We start from the raw sequence: 20,556 nt of genomic DNA on the forward strand, positions 1-20,556 counted from the left end.
TCCCTAGTAATGACAACCTACTTAGTAGTTTTAGGGTAAGGAAATTTTTGATTCCTTTAGAAACACTAGCCCAAAGAAGGTGGGAGCAGATAGTGACCAAAAAAGCCCAGGTTGAGCCATGAGGCTTCACTGATTTTATACTAGTGACACTCTTCTGTCTTTGGGGAGTCTCTTGTGATTTACATGGATGAGAGTCTTGCCGCTGAATTCCCCACAACTGAAGAAAGATTCCTCAGTTTCCACTGTGTAATCAAATTACATGGCTATCAGCAGAAAAAACAGCTCTCAGTTTTCTCTAGGACTGGTAAAGAGTTTTGTGTTGAGACTTTGTAATGGAAAATAGGGTTTTTGAGTAAATAATTTGTTATGCAGAAAGGGTCTGCTTTCCTTGAACATTTTTGATCTTTTGTCAGAAAACCAGAAACCTAAAAACCTAAAACATTTCAGTTTTTGGTTTATTCAATTAAATGTCAAAATTTTCCATTGCAAATGTTGATGAAAAGCATTTCTTTCCCAGTCTCTGGAAATATTCAGTGGGGTTAACTACCACTCCCCATTTTATGACCACCACTAGTTTCCTCCCTCTGTTATGGGTAAACTACAATGCCTGATAGTATCTTTAGATTAGGCCAGCAGCAAGCCAACGTGGTTTTTCTGCACTAGCTGGCTGCTAGTTCCTTCTTCAGTGCTCTCTGCCCCTTGACTTCAGCAGAAACCTCTCACTGAACACAGGGATGGGTGGGTGTAGAGTGTAACTAGCTGCTGGCTGGCTGACCTATGCTGGCAAAGGGGCTTCTGAACAGTCAGGAGAGGAGCTTGCACACCATGTGGGTAAAGAGAAGAGGTCAATTTTGGAGTGGAGGAAAAGGAGAGAAGGAGGGAAGCCACAAGAGCAGAGGTGTGACTGGAGAGCTGTAGAAGAAGGGGAATTATTAAATTATTAAAAATAAGACTTATTTTTTGTTAAATAGTTTTAAAGTTCTCCATTAACAAATAAAGGAACTAGAGTACATCAGTGTGACAGCAAAATCACATTAAGAGTTTGACTTATACTGGTAAATCAGGAAATTCAGAGTAACACTTCCTGGTCGCTAACAACATAAGAATTGAAATGCTGACAGAAGAGCTGTATGTTTAGCCTGGCCCTGAAGATTAATATTTTTTATTTATGCCCAGTCCCACGAAGGGCAGTGGGATGTACCTGAGCCCTAATCTGAAAGGATCACGTCTAAGGATAGGAGAGTGAAAATTGCTGCCCATTTAGTTCTGATGCTGCCAATAAGACTAGTTAAAAATTGATGCCACATATTACTGGTCAGTCTAGTCATGTAGACATCTTGCCACTGGACAATGAATGGAGACCCCTGATTTATTTCACATAAATCACCAAACAGCTATGAAATGGGTAACAATTGCTGACCTGAGCCAGATTCAAATTGTCAACCTACCATAGAAGTGAAAGGACAGAAACAGGCGATTTCCCTTAACATCATAGGAATTCCTTATTTCTATAGTGAAAAATCACAGGAATTATTTATTTTCCATTTACACTGTTTCAGAGTTCATATATTTTTATTATTAATGTTTCTGCATTTTAAAACTGGTGTAAATTTAATTTGTTTCTAACATGACTACTAAATATTTACTTTAAGGGTTATATTGCATTATAAACATTTTAATGGAAATGTCATCCACGTTTAAAAAACAATATAAATCCAACCTCATTTATGCAGAGAAACATACTAAAGACTATCTAAGCCATCATTGCTTCCCAAAGTGCAAGGATGTTTATAGTCCTGCTAGAAAAGGATAAACACAGCATACCACTCCATATTTGTAAATGTTAGCTGCTCTGCAAGGTGGTGACTGGCTGCCGGATGCGCTGGATTATTGTTTCTCCATTGTCCAGAAGGCCATATTGTGACACATGGGTGTTTATAAATGATAACAGCCAAGATGAATGGCCAGCAGCAGCAAAAAGGATTATAGTCTCACTGTTATTTTCAAATAGCATTATGAGTCCAGGAATTGCCTCCAGAAATGGGTTGCCTTACAGAACTGCCTCCAGAAATGGGATCCTATACAGAAGCTCAGCTACTAATGGCCCCATTGCAAACTGAGAGCACCTCCATTAGAAACAATGGGCCGACACCACACCAATGAGTGTGGTATAAATACCAAAATGCACGGTTAGCAAATAATGGTTTTGAGGACTATACATATTTACATTACTGTACCCAGGGCTGTGATAATATTAAATAAAATAGCTAAGAAGATTAATCGATGATTATGTGCATCTGTGTTTTTATGTTTTTAGCATAACTTATGAACACAATATTAAGGCTGAAGTATTCATACATGCTCAAAAGATAGAAAATTCAGAGTTCAGATTCCATGACAACCCCTTTGTGTATATGTGTTGTTTTATAATACAGTTTTGCATGCTTCCTGGTTAATATAACAACATTTGCCAAATATGTCTTTTATAAATAGCAGTTAACTGGATGGCATTCCTTGAGTGGTGTTGAAGATGTTGAAGATGGTTTGTTATAAAGCAGGGGTTCTCAAACTGGGGATCAGGACCCCTCAGGGGGGTCACGAGGTTATTACATGGGGGGTCACGAGCTGTCAGCCTCCACCCCAAACCCCGCTTTGCCTCCAGCATTTATAATGGTGTTAAATATATTTAAAAGTGTTTTTAATTTATAAGGGGGGGGGTCACACTCAGAGGCTTGCTATGTGAAAGGGATCATCAGTACAAAACTTTGAGAATCACTGTTATAAAGTAACTATGATGGGTCACAATGTTGTACTGGCAATCTATTGAAGATCTGCTTATGCTCTTAAAACAGTAATGGGGCTCTCTCATCAGTATACTCCTAGGCTTAAGGAGCTGAGAAGAGAGAATAAAACCCTTTGGGACAACAAAGAAGAATTAAAGAAGCTATCTTTGTGTGTGTACCACCTCAAAAAATCTAGCAAGATCATAGCACAAGTTAGCAAATGTTAGATTGGGTTAGCACTTGGATGGGAAATCTAGATGCTGTATTGGGTAATCCCAACAAGTAACATTCTTTCCTCTGCACCAGTAGTAGTTTAATACCCCAGCATCAGTTATGGGGCATTGGAAGGTAGGAGGTGTTTTTCCATGGATGTGATGTAAATCCTAGCCACTTTTGGTTATTAAAGTTCCCACTGCACTTTTTGCAAAAGCAGAATTGTTAACCCTGCAGTTATAGCCACATTCCACACTGGGAAATTACATTCTTCTGGCTGCTGAACTTCTCCCTTCATTTGCAGCAGGATATACAGCATTTCTCTTCACTTTTTGTCCTAAACTGTTTTGATATGTTGCTGTGCACTCTTGAACAGCTGTTGCCTTCCACCACAAAGCTACATGCACTTTATTATTTAGCGAAGTGATCCCTATATTTTCCTTACCAACTGTACTCCCCAGCAGTGTTGTGAGGCTTGGCTAATGAATATAGAGTGCTTTAAGGTCCCTGGGAGGAATACACAGATGCATGAGGGAATCTTAGGCACCTAAATGGTTGGTGACAATCATTTTAGAGTATTCCTCCATGTGGTTTTACAGCTTCAGTTAACACTAAGAAGAGATACACTCTATTTATTAAAAGGAATGAAAGAGGAGTATCTTCAACAAGTAGTTTCTAGTTCCAATAATTTAAGACATTGTTTTGGACTCATAATGCATTAAATGGGTTGGGGGCTAGATGCCTTAGAGATCATTGCTCTCCCCATGTGATACTGCAACAGCTGAGATAGTCCAGGTCATGACACCTGGAGATGACATCTTTCCAATTTAATCACAAAGGTGTTGGAGATGGGGCATTGTTGGAGAGAAATCCCCAATGACAGGGTTTGTTTTCTGCCTTTGTTTGGAAGAACCTGGATCTATTGATCCCATTTATTCTTCCTGATTTTTTCTAGCATGACTAGAGGCAAAAGTTTGGGGGAGGGGAGGTGGTGATGGAGAAGAGTTTGAGGGTTAACTAGTGGGATTCAGAGAGGTGTGTTGTGTTTTTTTTTAACTTCCTGTGAATGGTTATTTGATCACGTGATGTTCATAAGGCATCAAGAGAGTGTGCATTCTTTAGAAATCAAAACAAATAAATCTGAAAACCCTTCACTGATCTTTTAATATGCTATTCCCCCTTACAGAAGTGATTACGTAGCTGGGCCCAAATCTATGAAGTCTGTGTAGGATTTCTTCTCATGATACTTACCTGATTTATCATGATGACTTGTTTCCTTCCTAACAGTGATTCACTGCAACAGGCTGTATACTCTTTTAATTGCCCATTTACAGTTTAGCCCATTTGTTTTCTCCTTCTCTCTGTATCGTATATAAATATGCACATTATATTAATTCATCTGTATAGCTGAACTGTTGTTGAAGAGCAAGAAAATGTTGTGGCAGGTGTATGTATTTGTGTACAAAAATTAGGGCCAAAACCAAGGGTACCCAATGTTAGGCTGCTAAGTCCATACAAGGGGACCTAAATAGATGCCCTGACTATCAAAGGTGTTGAGCCTCCAGTGGCACCCATTAACTTCAGCACTTTTGAAAATCAGGGCACTTAATTAAGATAACTAAATCTGAACTGAGGACAATTTTTTTCCAGAGTGAGGTGCCTATAGTTAGTCACCTAAATAAAAGTGTTTCTTCCATTGTCTGAGGTGCTGAGCAGCCGTAGCTCCCATTGAAGCCAAATGGCATGCAAATATGCCTCAGGGAGCCTTACTTTAGGGACTCATTTTTGAAAACTTGGCCTAGGTTTCTAAGAGGATGTCAGGTCCTCATTTTACTGGGCTATCTACACAAACTCCTGGTAGTCTCTCATTAGCCAGCTGAGTGGTGAGCTAAATCTTTTGCTTTTCTGCTGAACTCTGTTCTTTGTAGTGTTATCTCATCCTTCCATGCCTTCGCCACCCTTTTGGTCTGTTCCATCTGCCTTTTGCATTCTGTTTGATACCGAGATTGTAAACTCGCTGGGGCAGATTTGTCTTTTGTTATTTGCCAGTACAATACCTAGCTTAATAGGGCTTGATCCTTGATTTGGATTCCCCAGTATTACTGTACTATAAATAAGTATATACATGAACCCATTTTTTTCTACTGAGAATGTGGGGATGGAGTTGCAGTTTTCAAATTAGCTCTAATTATACAATTCTGAATTTCATTTACTTTTAACTCATCTCAGGTTCGCAGCAAGAGCAAAGCATCCAAGGCTGGACTGTGTGAGGGGGATGAGGTGGTGTCTATCAATGGCAAGTCCTGTGCAGACTTAACCTATTCTGAAGTTATCAATCTTATGGAAGGTCTGACTGATGCCCTCCAGCTGCTTATCAAGAGGTAAAGGAATGTTCAGAATGCTTTGGCATACATTCTGCTCCCTAAACGTACTGGAAAAACATGGTGGTGCATGGATGTCCATTTTATAGATGTACTGTGAATTTCCAATATATAGTAATATTATTATTTACGTATTTATCACCAGCACCTTGCCACTGTACACATGTAAAGGAAGACAGTTCCTGGCCACAAAGCGCCCACTTGATATTTCAGACAGCACAGTTCAGATACATAAGATGCATCAATTCAGGGTACTATCTCCTTATGGTACAGTTTTATCTATCTATGCTACTTATATGCCCCCCATCACCATAGCATCTGAGTGCCTCAGAATCTTTAATGGACTTATTTTCACAGGAGTGTTGACCTCTCTGAGATATGGAAGTACTATTACTCCCATTTCACAGACAGGTTATTGAGGCACATAGTGACTTGCCTAAGATGTGTGGCAGAACAGGGAATTGCACCCGTCTGTCCCATGTCCCAGGCAGGTGCCCTAACCATCGGACCAACCTTCCTCTCCATTTAAAGACCGCAGCTCTTTGGTGCATGCATTATGGCTTACCAGTGACTGCCTTTACAAAAGTAATGTGTTTTCAGGAGGGATGTCATAAGGATGATCTGGTATATATAAGGGTGAGAGGGAATTTTAAGCTTAGGGAGTGGAAAGGAAGGAATATGAGCGTGTAGGAGTGATGCAAGAGAGGCATGTTGAATGAGGCATAAGCAGAGCAAAGATTGTATACATGACAAGGGCACGGTGCATAGATGACATGACAAGGAGTTTCCTGAGAGTGGTCAGAACAGGGACCAGAGTCTGGAGACATGACTTCCATTTCTGTTTCTGATTGACTATGTGACCATTAGCAAGTTGCTTAACCTCTCTATGACTCAGTTTCTCCATCTGTAGATTGGTGATAGTGTTTTATAAAGGAGAATAAATATCTCTGAGTCTTGCATTCAGTTTTGCTACCCCTCTAATATATAATATAAATTCTATGTGGATAAGAAAAGGAAACAACCCAAGGACCCTTCCTCCTATGCAGAGGCCAGCCACAATAGGGGCAGGGAACACGGCCAGTGCTCTCAACTAGTGTCCCCTCCAATTTTAGCACTCCTAAAGGGGACCAGAAAGGTGAGGATGGTTATGTCCAGGCTTCCTGAATACTAACAGAGCAGCATCCTGTGAAAGGCGGGAGAGTTCCTGTTTCAGCATGTACACCCCTGTAGCTCGCAGGGGACATCTGAATGAGTAAGACAGAGTTCCTCTGGGGACTTCCACAGCTGTACAGTACGACGGTTCCAATGTACCTAGTAGGGTAAAAGTGTGATCTGCCCTGAGAGGGAGACAGTCACTGAGTTGTATTAATCTAATATATAATAGGAGTTGGGTTTGAATGCTTTATGTTTGCTTGTTTCTGTGGGCTGACTAATGTTCTCAGCTTGATGAAGTCACTGGAATAGTGACAACTGAGGAATCCAGCTCACCTACTGTGGTATAACTCTTATTCCTAACTAAGATAAATAAATATATCTAGGGCTGCAGAATTTGATTTTATTATTTTAAATGTCGATAGATAATATAGATGTTTATTTTTAAGCTTTTTTATTTTTATAGATTTCAGTTTTCACATTTATCGGCTTTTTTCACAAATAGGTTTTAAGCATTTTTTAACTTTTGAATTTTGCAGTTGTGGGAAATTTTGCAGTTGCAGTATGGGGAGGGTCAGATAATAATTATTTAATGATAGTAAACTGCGAGATTCAAAATGTTAAAGCTTTATAACCATTAAAACACTAATTGTCCACATCTTCTTCTTCTTCTTCTTCTTCCTCTTATTCACTCCCAGTGGAGCATAAGGCGTCAACCATTCTCCTCCATTCATTTCGTTCTTGAGCGAGGCAGCAAATTTCATCCCACTTCATTCCCATGCCTTTCATTTCCTCTTCAATGGTCCTTCGCCACGTCCCCAATGGTCTACCTCTCCTCCTTCTTCCTTGTGGTGTCCATCGTAGGGCAATATGAGGGTGTCTATCAGCACCCATTCTCAACACATGCCCCAACCATCTCCATCTTCGTTGTTTGGCTTCATCCACTATGTTGTTAATGCCCGTTAATCAGCTCACTTCAACATTGGTGATACGCTGCGGCCAGTGTATGTTAAGAATTCGCCTAAGACACCTTCCTTCAAAACCCCGAAGCCGACTTTCTATCTTCTTGTTGGTCCTCCATGTTTCCGCCGCATAAAGCAACACAGAGCGGACGTTTGACCTGTAGATCTCTACCTTGGTTTTCATTTGCAAGATGGCCGACCTCCAAATGTTCTGAAGTCTATAGAATGCAGTTGCTGCAAGACCAATTCTGGTAGATATCTCCTTCTGAATATTACCATCAGCCGATATGTAACTACCAAGATATTTAAAATCGTTCACCTCCTCCAATTCTACGTCACATACTACTGTCGTCGTCGAGCTGGCTGTTTTTACTTTCATTGTTTTGCTCTTACCGGCGTGGATATTAAGTCCCACGCACCTTGCTGCTCTACCTACTCTATCAGTCTTCTCTTGGAGGTCCATCTGAGAGCTTGAAATCAGGGCGATGTCATCCGCAAAGTCACAAGTTAGACAAGGATGTGTTATTTCGCCCATCCTATTTCTTGTGGTTATAGACTGGGTGATGCGGAAAGCCACCAAAGATAGGCCAAGAGGGATCGCATGGGGATCCTCTGGTCATATTGAAGAAATTGTCCACATCACGTGTACAAAATATACAAAGTAAATATCCTTAAATCAAACTTTAATAAGGTCTCAAGCAGCATTTTTTCTTACTTTGCCTATCTTAAATTTTGATTATTATTGATGGAAATATTTTTTGTCTGTGTGCATATGTTGAAATTGAAGTTTAGTGACACTTACAGATAAAAATCTAATCCTTCATTTGAGTTCCCTGTGTGATATCAGCATTGTTATTCTTTTATTTCATGAAGATGACTGGTAAAACTAGACTTTCAGAAATAACCTCTATCGCTGACTTTCTGCACTTTTTGCAGCTGCACAAATAACTTCAGATATTTCCAGTCATAGCTGTTGCTGGTAATTGATATTTTAAATGCACCAGGGGGCCACATCCTGGCTCCACTGAAGACAATAGCAAAACTTCCATTCCACTTTGTTGGCCCTGTCTGAATGCATAAAACAGATTAAAAATCAAAACCAAAAAATAATTTGGGAGTATTACACTGTTTAGTGGGATGAAACCCCGGGGCTTCCAGGCATCATGAGGAGCTGACAGTTTTCCAGCAACAGACCTTCCTTTAAGAATTGCACAGACTATTCAGAGGAAATTCAGTTACTGGTGCAATCTCTGAACTTTGTGTCCTCAGCCATTCAGCCACCGTCTCTTCCATTTAAAAGTCTCCCTCCTTGTACTGTTCACTGTTGGTATTTTCATGGGCAGGAGAAAGGAAACTGATGAACTCCTCTCTCCCCTGACACCTCTTCTGTAATTCCCAGTCTGCTGCCACCTCCTCTGTGGTTCCCTTTTGGGAATCTTTGGAGATGCTGGCTGACTGGCCCCTCAAGGTTCTTCTGAAACTACCAAGATGTGACCTAACATCAACACAGAGCAATGGAAAAGCAAACCCTTCATCTTCGGCTGCAGACAGCTCTTAACTAAGCATTAAGAGAAGAGTATACATTTTAATAAAAAAAAGGTGCCTAATTTATTAGTTATTAATATTAATTATTTGTATTACCATTGCCGCTAGGAGCCCAAGTCATGGACCAGGACCCCATTATACAAGGTGCTGTACAATCACAGAACAAAAAGACAGTCCCTTCCCTACAGAGCTTACAATCCAAGTAGAAGACGAGAAAGAACAGATGGATACAGACAGATGGAGCAGTACAAGGAAACAATGAGACAATATTGGTCAGAATGAAAAGCAGTGGTCACAGTGCAACAGTGACCTAATTGCACTCAAGTTTTTGTAGGCACCATGGCGGAGTTTTGAGGTGGGATTTGAAGGTGGATAATGAGGCAGCTTTGGGGATGCTTACAGGGAGCTCCCCCCAAATGGGATGGGCAGCATGGGAGAAAGCACAATGGTGCCTGTTTGAAAATTTAACAAATGAATAATAGAGGCTGGCATCATGGGCCAAGTGGAGACAGGAGTTGAAATTTCAATAGTGAATGAGATGATAGGTATGGTGGGGTTAGGTTTGAAGGGCCGTGATATATTCCTTGGATGATCTTTGCATCCCAGCATCATTAACCTTTTAATTTTGCAGGTATGAGTAGGGAAGCCTCACTTACTATTGTGCGCTTGCTAGGAAGCCTTTCACTGATACCTGGTTGCTACAATCAGAATGGGATTTCCAAAGCATTCAGTATTAGCCTAATCCAGCTTTGACTGAAGTAGTGAGAGGTTTTTCCATTGATTTAAATGGGAGCAGAGTTAGTCCAACACTTAGGTTACGTCTACACTACCCACCAGATCGGCGGGTAGTGATCAATCTATCAGGGATCAATTTATTGCGGCTAGTGTAGATGCAATAAAATCGATCCTCGATCGCTCTGCCATTGACTCCGGAACTCCACCGTGGCAAAAGGCAGAAGCGGAATCAATGGGGGAGCGTCAGCAGTCGACTCGCTATTCGCGTAGCTGAAGTTGTGTATCTTAGGTCGACTCCCCGCAGTGTAGACCTAGCCTTAGAGTTTTTAAAAATCCCACCCTAAGTCTTCAAATGCTCCTGGTTCTTTGCTGGTTAGATGGAAGGTTAGAGGAAGGTTTCTTGCTGCTCTCTGCACTGGAGTCAGGCTACCTCCCCGTGCTCCCCTGCAAAATCCTTGGGATTGGTTGCAAGGGAGGGGGAAAGGCCCTGCTTGGTAACTACCCTAAAGAGACTATATGGAGGGAATGTCTTACTGACTTTCCAGAAAGCCTCTAGTGCAGTGTTCCCCAACCTTTTTCGTCTGGCACCCACCAGACGAAGGACCATGGCGGCGGTCGAGCATCTGCCGAAATGCTGCCGAAATTCGGTGGTATTTCGGTGGTGATGCCTCTGGATGACGCTGCTTGTCGGCGGCAAGCGGCATCATCCAGAGGCCTCACCAACGAAATGCCATCGAATTTCGGCAGCATTTCGGTGGATGCTCGTCCGCCGGCCAGTACGCAGGCACATTTAGATGCCCCCGCGGGCGCCATGGCACCCAGGGGTACCGTGTTGGGGACCCCTGCTCTAGAGGGAGGTATCAAGGAAGCAGTGGGAGTGGGAAGAGAGCCACTAGCCTCCCCTGAAGCACTCAAGGATGAGTAGAAAGCTCCCAGTGGACGTTGAGAATGTGAGGACCTGGGGACTAGGGAGAGAGTTCCTGTGGGGGGGAAGCATGAAATATTTCCATGAAAGTAAAAAGATTGGCTCATGCTCAGTGCATAGCAAACTGAACTGTGACATTCAGTCTGTAAACACCATTTTGGACCATGGTGCGTCCCCTCCACGCAGCTCTACCTCCTTCCTGCAATTATACCACAAGTGTCTGGGTACACAGAGGTTTTGCAAATCTTCCAGTAGACTGAGCAGACCTAAAAAAAATGAATCTGACAAAATAGAATGAAAAATAAAACAAAAGAGACCAGATACAGTACTGTACCACTGGACACACATCAATGTCTATAAACAGTATAAGTATATCCATAAGTAGTGAGGGCCTTTTAAGGTGGAAATCTCTCTCTCTCTCTCTCACTCACTCTCTCTCTCTCTCTCTCTCTCTCTCACACACACACAGCTACCAATAAAGGCTAAAAGTTAGTTGGCCCACACCCAGTTTTATCTCCTACAAGGAAATGTTTATGTATTCATACAATTTTTTCTGCAGTCAGCAGCCGCACAACTGATTGTCCAAATAGCAAAACATGATGGAATCCAGAGAGAGACCCAGGGCTTCCTAAATGAAAATCTGTCTGACCCTTATGTAGCCCCATATGTGGTTTAATAGATGTTATACACTGTTTCCTATTTGAGGCAAATCCAGTTTGATGCCATCAGTATGCTGAGAGGCTATAAATGTGAGTTATATTGAGGCATCTTCATTACAGTGACAGATTTACCTAGTCATTTTCTGTTGCTATTTCTGACCTTTATTTCAAGTGTGATCCAATAGTTTTAGAATACCAGGAGCCTGCTTTTGATTTCAAACTCCTCTTATAGTACTTGATGCTTTGTAGTTTATTGAGGGCACCTAATGCGTCTATTAATTACCGAAAAGTTTTGCTACATTACAGCCAAATGTAAAAATGAATAATATGTCACTGTGTCAGACTGCACTGAAATATTTTCTGCTGAAACTAATAATATGCCATTGAGGCATACAGCACTGAAAGGGGAACTGGAGGTTACAGTAAAATTCATAATACTTTTAAGGGAACCTATAAAACAGAGGGGGGAGAGGGAAGAGAGGAATAAATAGAAAAATGAAGATATAGTCTGACATGTAGGGTTAAAGGAGCTAAAGCAAGATTCACCAATTGGGAAAACTCCCATTTTAAAATATATAGACTGATCCAGTGATGTACTGAGCACCCTCAGCTTGCATTGTCTTCAGTGGGAGTTAAAGGCACTGAGCACTTCACAGGGAATACATCACAGGATTGGGCCCTTAAAGTATAGTCATTTAATGACACAGAGGGATGATGATACTTTTAAACAAGGAATTCTCTTTAAAACAAGTATTTTATGTATTTATCACTCTCTCCCTGCCCTTTATATGTGACTTGCCTTCTTGGATAGTAAATTCATTGGGGCAGGGATCTGCGTGAGAGGACACAGCACCTAGCACATTTTGGGCACTGACAGAATACAAATAAGAGCAATAATAATCATGGAGGTAAAATTGATTAAAATTTCTCCTTTTAGTGCAAAGCCATTGTTTTAATTCAAAGATAAAATAGGAAGTATAAACCCTAGAACTCTGAGATGACTCAAGTGTTTGTCTGGAAACATTACATGTTTTTGTAAAGCAGTGTATACAATTTAGGAATGGCATAGGTCAAGGATTTAAGAATAACTATCAGAATCATAGTCAGAATAAAAGCTTACTGCAGTAATATAGCTGCTCTTATGTTCTAATGCTACTGCAGGTGGTTAGGAGGGGTACAAAGACCTTTGTATTTAAAATGTTTGGGAAATTCTGTTATGTAAATGGATCTACTAGCAGATAATTTTTAGGAGGAAAACACAATATGTACTTTCATTTAAGCATGAAAATCTCTTTTGCAGTTGTACTTACAACAGCTTATGTTCTGTGTTATTATTTTTGTGTGTGTGTGTGTATATATGTGCAGATCATCCAATGGACTACACGAAAGCTTGAGTCCAGAAACCGAAACCAGAAACCATGATAACATAAAAAATGAGGAGTATAGGGAGAGTACCACACTGCAAATCAGAACAGCCACGGAAATGCCCCAGAGGGAATTCTACATCACAGAGATACACAATGAAGCTCCCCATGGAGCAGAGGAAAGTGACTTAGACTTTTCTGGGACAAAAGAAGAAAAGGAGACAATACAATGCCACAAAATTACGCCTAAAGTGATAGAAACCTCTAGAATACTCTTGACAGATGAGGCTGCTTTCAAAGAGAAGACAAAAGAAAGAAGGCCAGACACAGTGGTTGAGCTGCAGTTGTCCCTCTCGCAGGACAGGCACAAGGGCACCAGTGTTCCTACTGTTAGTCTCCTGGGAGCTGAAAAGTGTACCCCTTCAGAAGTTGGACCCAGTGTGCAAGAAGATGGGACTAGCCCGATAACTGCAGTCCCCCTGGGTGAAAAAGAGGCCACTGTCCAGTGGTCAAGCAAAACATTCCAGATTGCTAGTGGCAAAGAGGTCAAGGTGATCCAAGGAGCAGAGGCAGGCAATCCATCTCTCCCCATAGTGGAAGTGATCCTAGATTGCTCTGACAGGGAGAAGGAAGTGTCCAGGTCTCTAGCTGAAAAGGGGTGTGTTGATTCTCAAGTGGAAGGAGGGCAGTCAGAAGCACCTCCTTCTGTAGTCTCCTTTGGAATCTCATCAGAAGGCACAGAGCAGGGAGAAGACGACCAGCACTCAGAAAGAGATCACAGCAGACCTCACAAGCACAGGGCAAGGCACGCAAGTATGTCACATCTAAATCATTTGCATTGACTTGAGGGTAAATTTTGTAACTTGAAACAGCTTTTCAGAACAGTGCCTGCATTTGTAAATATTTTAAAGAGATTCTTCTCAAGTGTTCTAACCTCTCTCTCTCTTTGTTTTTAAATTGATATTTCTATTCAAAATTCATGTGTCTTTTAAAAAAAACAAAATTACAAATGGTGACAGGCCAGGTATTTAACCATGCTTTCACGGTACCGTATAACATTGCTGTAGTAGACTACTTTACTTTATTTTAAAGACTACTAATTTTAAAATGTGACACCTCACTTTGGAAATTCAAGTACTTTTAGTTGCACAAAGAGAGGTAAATTGTGCTAGGCTTCTAACTTACATTACAAGGACGATTTGTAGAATGTTAACCAAATAAGCAAGGTCATCTCTTGAACGTAGTTGGGTGTTCTGGATTTCTCCATTTATAGCAAAAACTGCATCGTTAAAAATCAAAGCTATGCCACTGCTGTTAAAAGTAGATATGAATAAAGAAGGCTAGTAGGAAAGCTTGATGATGCCTGCAGAAGTCAGTTTGACAGACACCAGCATGTGTATTACTGGCTAGTTATATGATCCTTTGAGTTTTGTAAGTCTTCTCTGGACTGTAAAGTGAACTTACTATTTCTTCTGCCTTCCATACCCAGAGGTGAGCCTCAAAATCTATCTAAGGAGTTTAACTGAAAACAAACTGAAAATGTGATTGAATCCAATGCTGTTTTAAAAATATTTATATATATACATATTTATTTATTTAGGTAATTTCTAATGCTTGTTTGTTCTTTTCCAACAATGTCAAGCATCCTGTTCAGGGATTTAATCACAGTATGGCAAAGGTGCTTGAATGTGTGCAATGATATACTGTAGCAATGAGTTATTTTATATGCAGTGTTGGAACAAGTCTCCTAACCCATTGCTAATTCCTCTGTAAGCATATTTTTAGAATGATAACCATTTGCATCCTTATTGGCATGTGGGTTAAGCCGTTACTTACGCTTTAAGTATCTGTATGTAATCCACATATTTATGGCATATTAAATGGAGTATTAAAGAAGAGTGCACATGCATTGCATTTTGGCAGTGACGCTAGCAGCAACTGTAGAACAGTGTCTGTCAGTCCTGTAATGCACTGGCTGTCTAATAAGATAGGGGTAAGTCTGAGGCAAATCCTATTTAATACAGAATGAATTATCATGTGCAACAAAATGTACTTACATTAAATTTGTTCTGTTTAGGACAATTTTTTTTGCCTTTTTCCCCTTCCCATATAATATCTGAATTATTATCAATTGGCAGGATTTTACATTTTAAATCAACTGTACCTGAAGAATAAATATTAGTTATACATAGGTAGATATTGATTGAATGATAAAAACATTTTAAAGAGCTTATCTAAGGCTCTAGGTACCGTTGACATATACAGATACATAAGATATTTGCTTGAAGCAGCAAGTATGGTGCATATAAAACATGTTTGTTTTGTGAAGCAAACAGCCATTATATGGTGTTTAAGATTCTAAACTAGAAGAGATAAAGCATTGCAACTTTTGATCTCTTTAGCAGAGATATATCCCTGCAAATAGCAATCTGATTAAATTTAATCAAGCAGGCAATTTTTCTTCATTTAAGCCTTCTTTTGAATCTATTGGTTAAACCGGCTGTAAACAAGCTGTAAAATATTTGCTAAGAGAATATTTTAAATTATTCCTTGCCATAAAATCATAGATGCAAATCCTTTCCCACAAGTGTAGTTTGAGCTGATGAGAGTAGCCTCATCTGAAGACAATAGAACTGCTTGCATGAGTAAGGATTACTCGTGAGTTAGATCTGCAGAATCGGGTCCAGACTGCTTAGATACTATAGCAACTACCCTAATCTTCAAACAAATGGTTCTGGCTCTACAGCCCCCGCTCTGACAAATTCCCCTGGTAACTTCACTAAAAGTTTTGCCTGACTAAAGATTGAGCCGAGGATTTCAGGATTTAGCCCTGTGGAAGTTTTGCTGGGTTGGACCCACGTTCTATCATCGTTTATAGTTTTTGGTGAAAAACCATGGGTCTAGTCATGCTCTCACCTAATATAATGGCAAAACTACATTTCTCTTCAGCAAGAGAAGGATCAGGTTCTTTTTTTTTTTCCTGACATGACTGAAAGGATCATTAATTATAAAATGCTTTACTTACATTTATTTAATGAGGTTATTACATGTACATTAAAAACGTTTCAGATGTAAAAATGTTTTACTATTCTACTTCCCTACCATGAATAATACACCAGCAATCCATTTTGTTCGCTTTGAAGTTAATTGGAATATGATCATTAATTTTAAAAGGAGCAGGATCGCACACTCGTTTAAAAAAATAAGGAGAGAATGTAATGAGGCCAACTGCAGTCTATATAAAGTATTAAGACCATTAATTTATGCATTAGCAGATACATGGAACTATAATATACTATTGAATACTCTTTAGGAGTTAGTTATGGCTTCCTGAACTAGTTCCAGAACAGCATTTATTGTAGGAATTTGCTGTCCTTGCTACATGTTTTAAAGAAATATTCTGGAAATGTTATATCCTACACAATTAGCCCTGTTAATGTATTTTAAATACATTTTTACTATAAACAAACAATCTATTCTTTTTTCAGTCCATTTTCTATTATTTTTATTATGAATTACTTTTTAGGAAAGCACTTCTTCCTTTTAAAGGGCTTAAATCTGTTTGCATTGAACACAATGGCCAAACTACCACTGACTTCAATGCAACAGGACTGAATTCATATCCATAGTTTATATGTATTTTTATGTGAGTTTGTAATATTATACATATAATACATTTCTATATATATAGTGCAGATAGGACAGATTTTATATGCATAATAGAATATAATGTATGTGTTTAATGATAGAAAGATATGTGACATAAAAGTTCTTGTAAGTTGAACTAGGAAAGTCCTATAGAAAACTGTGTTGTCTTTAAACTTTGAGGCATGTCTCACAAAGAAGAATTATTGCTATGGAATTTGTGCCACAGTAGTTACTGTGGGAAAATATTTTAATTTTAATGCCTTCCCTATAGATTTATATATATTATATTACAAACACACATAGAAATACATGTAAACTATGGATATGAACTCAGTCCTGCTGCCAGGTAGGATCCCAGTATTAAAGAAAAGAAATATTATGTTCTGGAGAGGAGCACATTTAGGAAGTGGTATTCCAGATAGATGTTGCATTGCTTGTAGTCAGACACCTTCACATACTTCTGTGGAGTGTATTTCTCTAATTATATCTTTTGATCCTTCCCAGGGCTCCGGCGGAGTGAGAGTCTGTCAGAGAAGCAGGTGAAAGAAGCCAAATCTAAATGTAAAAGCATTGCTCTGCTGCTGACGGCAGCTCCCAATCCCAATTCCAAGGGGGTGTTGATGTTCAAGAAGCGTCGCCAAAGAGCCAGGAAATACACTTTAGTCAGCTACGGCACTGGGGAACTAGAACGTGAAGACGACGAGGGTGAAGAAGGGGAAGGTGAAGAAGGTGACAAAGAAAACACTTTTGAGGTAACTTTATTTGGAACAAGTGAGTCAGAAATAGATGAAGATTTCTTCTCTGACATTGACCACGAAGGCCAGATTGTGACATTTGATTGGGACACTGGTCTGCTTGGGATTGAAAAGAAACTAAAAGGTGGAGACGAGATGCAGATGTTGCCAGAGACCAAGGGCAAGGGGGCCCTCATGTTTGCCAAGAGACGGCAGAGAATGGATGAAATCACAGCTGAGCAAGAAGAGGTGAAGTCACACAGAATGCATGCAGAGGAACAAAGAGAAGCCACCCCAAAAGAGAGCTTCAGACAAGTGAGCTCCTCATCCTATCAGGCAAAAGAGGAAGAAACGTCAAAAATGCAGAGCTGTGTGAGCAAAAGTTACATAGAAGTGAGCCACAGTCATGGCAAAATGGTACAACAAAATGGCATTGGGGGAGCATCTGAGACAAACATCTCCTTTCAGTCTTCTGATGCCCATAAATCAGCACCTTTAAACAGAACAGCTAAACCTTTTCCTGGTATATCAAATCAAGCAGCAGCACCATTTTCACCAACAAGAAATGTGACTAGCCCTCTCTCAGATTTACCACCACCACCTTTCTATTCCTCAATTAGCCCACCACCTCAAGCCTCATATAGAGCAGTATTGAGTCCAGTGGCCAGCAGAGCTCAGCCAGCTATTTGGTCACCAACAGAGCAGATAGCATCCAGAGATGAAAGAATTGCAGTGCCGGCCAAAAGAACTGGGATACTACAAGAGGCAAAGAAAAGAAGCACTGCAAAGCCTATGTTTACTTTCAAAGAACCTCCCAAAGTGAGTCCTAACCCTGCCCTATTGTCCCTTGTACAGAATACAGAAGGCAAACGAGGTACTGGAACTGGATTTGAATCGGGACCTGAAGAAGACTACCTTAGTTTGGGAGCAGAGGCTTGTAATTTCATGCAGATCCAAGCATCAAAACAAAAGACCCCTCCTCCTGTTGCTCCAAAGCCCTCAGTCAAAGTCTCTCCTACTGCTGCCACTCCCATTTCACCAGTCTGGTCACCTCCAGCTGTGGCTTCTACCCAGCCTCCTGCCTTCCCAACTCCAAACTCACCCCAAGCTGCAGTTCCTGCACCAATCAACGTAAGACAACCTGCTCCTCATGTCTTACCTCCAAGTACTCTTAACATAGCTGGTCCTTTTAAAGGGCCTCAAACAGCAGTAGCAAATCAAAATTATACACCCAAAACAACACCTACCACACCAATAGGAAATGTTGCATTTGCTGGAGGAATGGGGCCAGCCTTTGAGATGCCACCAGCTTTTAGTGGAAAAGGAGCACAGTTATTTGCCAAAAGGCAATCTCGAATGGAGAAGTATGTGGTAGACTCAGAAACTGTGCAGGCACATATGGCACGGGCCTCATCTCCAACTCCATCTTTACCAGCTTCTTGGAAGTATTCATCTAATGTTCGAGCACCTCCACCCGTTGCTTACAATCCCATCCAGTCCCCCTCTTATCCTCTTGCTGCTACTAAACCCCAATCTAAATCACCTGCAGTTACCAAAACTACCAAAAGAAAACCTAAGAAAGCTCTCAGTGCTTTGGATGTTATGAAGCATCAGCCATATCAACTTAATGCATCTTTATTTACTTTTCAACCTCCTTCTGCTACTAAGGAAAGCCTAGCTACTAAGCAGTCTACAAAGTTCGACTCAGTGTCTGCCTCAAAACATGCTCTGCCTTCAAGACCACTCAGTGCAGGTTCTTCTGCTAATGTCCAAGCATCTTCAGTGTACTCCGTACCAACCTACAGTTCACAACCATGGTTCCAGTCGAATACATCCACTCCAATAAATGAGTCCTACGAGCCTACTGGTCACCCCTCATTTTCTAAGCAAGAATCAATCACATCCTCTTTGTTTACTGCTCCAAGGCCAAAGTTTTCAGCAAAGAAAGTTGGAGTCACAGCCCAGGTGTGGAAGCCATCAATCATTGAAGAGTAAATCTTGTAGTTGCAACTCGGTGTCCACTTTGCTTGCAATGAATTGTTTGCAGTGGTGATCTAGCACACCAAGAGTGCCTATAGCAGTCCTTAGCTTACTTAATAACTTCAGATGTATCCCCTCAAATCTGAGTCCAAACTATTTAAAATTTTAAAGTGAATCAAAATGGTTATAAAATTAAGATGATAAACACTTATGAATATTATCACACACTTTATACATATAACATCCTGAAATGGACACATACTATTGTATTAAGTAAGCCGGATGCTAGGTTTTATGCTTTAAGATGAAAACAAATATGACAGCGAGCAGTGTCCCCTGTATTTCAAACAAACAATTAGAAATAGCCTTCATACTATTTTTCTGAACTGTGCTCTGGTGGCCCAAGGGTTTGAGTAAAATTAAACAACATGCATTGATTTTAGATTTATTTTTAAAAGTGCCTATAATAATATCTATCACTAATGTAGCATACAAAATAGATACAGTTTTAGGCCCTGATCTCCAGTTGGATCTTTACGGACGGACCCTTGTGCCCACACAGAGCCCCAATGGCTTTAGTGGAAGATGGTGCATTGGCACAAGGAGTCTCCCATGGGTTTCTGATTGCAGAATCAGGGCCTTAGTGTGTAAGTTATGTGGATCAGCTCTGATCCAAAATCATGAATTGCTTCTCTGATTTCACAGAGAATGTGCCATAAGGAATGTTGAAATGTTTTGAAAAAGTCTGACTTAGGAAAGTGGCTGGAAAAGATGTTAAGGTTTTTCCATTTTTAGGAAATTTTAAACTGAAGTTTACACTCCCAGTGCAGGCATATTTTTAATAACCATTTGCCTTGACTCCAACAAATGACTCATTATAGAAGCCAGCAAATTAGGATTGTTGAACAGTTAAGATGGGTGAGCTGGGTTATGCAGTTGTGATGTGATGCAATACTTCCTCATGAAAGCACAGTGACTAAGAATTGAAGGGATACATAATAAGAGTACTGATTTTTGCAACCAGACTAGAACATGCCATATAAATCAGTGTATAATGATAGGTCATGATTATTACCTCACCTTACTACTGGTATCTCAGACATTTTCCTGTTTGCATTTTGGGCTTTTTCTGCTGTTATTCTTTTTACTCTGTTCTTGCACTTTCACCTTTTACTTCATGTATTGTGGACCAGGAGGATCAAGGCACTGCTACCATGCAAAACTCTACTCAGAGAGGGCCAGATTCTGCCATTTATAATCATGCTGAGTTATACCGAACTCCAGGTCAGATAGGCCAGTTGAAATCAAAGGGACAGATTCTGCCACCCTTACTCATGCTGAGTAGCACTTTACTCGTTAAGTGGTTCCATTGAAATCAGTGGGCCCACTTCTGAAGCAAAGTACTATTCATCATATGTGTCAGAATCTGGCCCAAAAGAATACTTGTACAACTCAGTATGAATAAAGGTGGCAGA

At 40.3% G+C, this 20,556-nt stretch overlaps 1 protein-coding gene across 4 annotated transcripts in view; it reads left to right on the top strand.

Moving 5' to 3' along the window:
- The window catches only part of SYNPO2 (synaptopodin 2), a 121,287-nt gene that overhangs the window by 77,547 nt on the left and 23,184 nt on the right, over nucleotides 1–20,556 (top strand). For 2 of the 4 annotated variants that reach the window (XM_039540000.1, XM_039539999.1), the window contains 3 exons: nucleotides 5,226–5,377; nucleotides 12,721–13,532; nucleotides 16,872–19,066. In XM_039540000.1, coding sequence (XP_039395934.1) covers nucleotides 5,226–5,377; nucleotides 12,721–13,532; nucleotides 16,872–19,066 — 3,159 coding nt within the window. Of the gene's footprint in view, nucleotides 1–5,225; nucleotides 5,378–12,244; nucleotides 12,264–12,720; nucleotides 13,533–14,163; nucleotides 14,211–16,871; nucleotides 19,067–20,556 lie in introns of those variants that run through there. The other 2 variants (XM_039540001.1, XM_039540002.1) reach the window with 2 other exon arrangements.

This window comes from Mauremys reevesii, linkage group 5 (genome assembly GCF_016161935.1).
Source record: "Mauremys reevesii isolate NIE-2019 linkage group 5, ASM1616193v1, whole genome shotgun sequence".
In the NCBI taxonomy this organism is placed as follows: domain Eukaryota; kingdom Metazoa; phylum Chordata; order Testudines; family Geoemydidae; genus Mauremys; species Mauremys reevesii.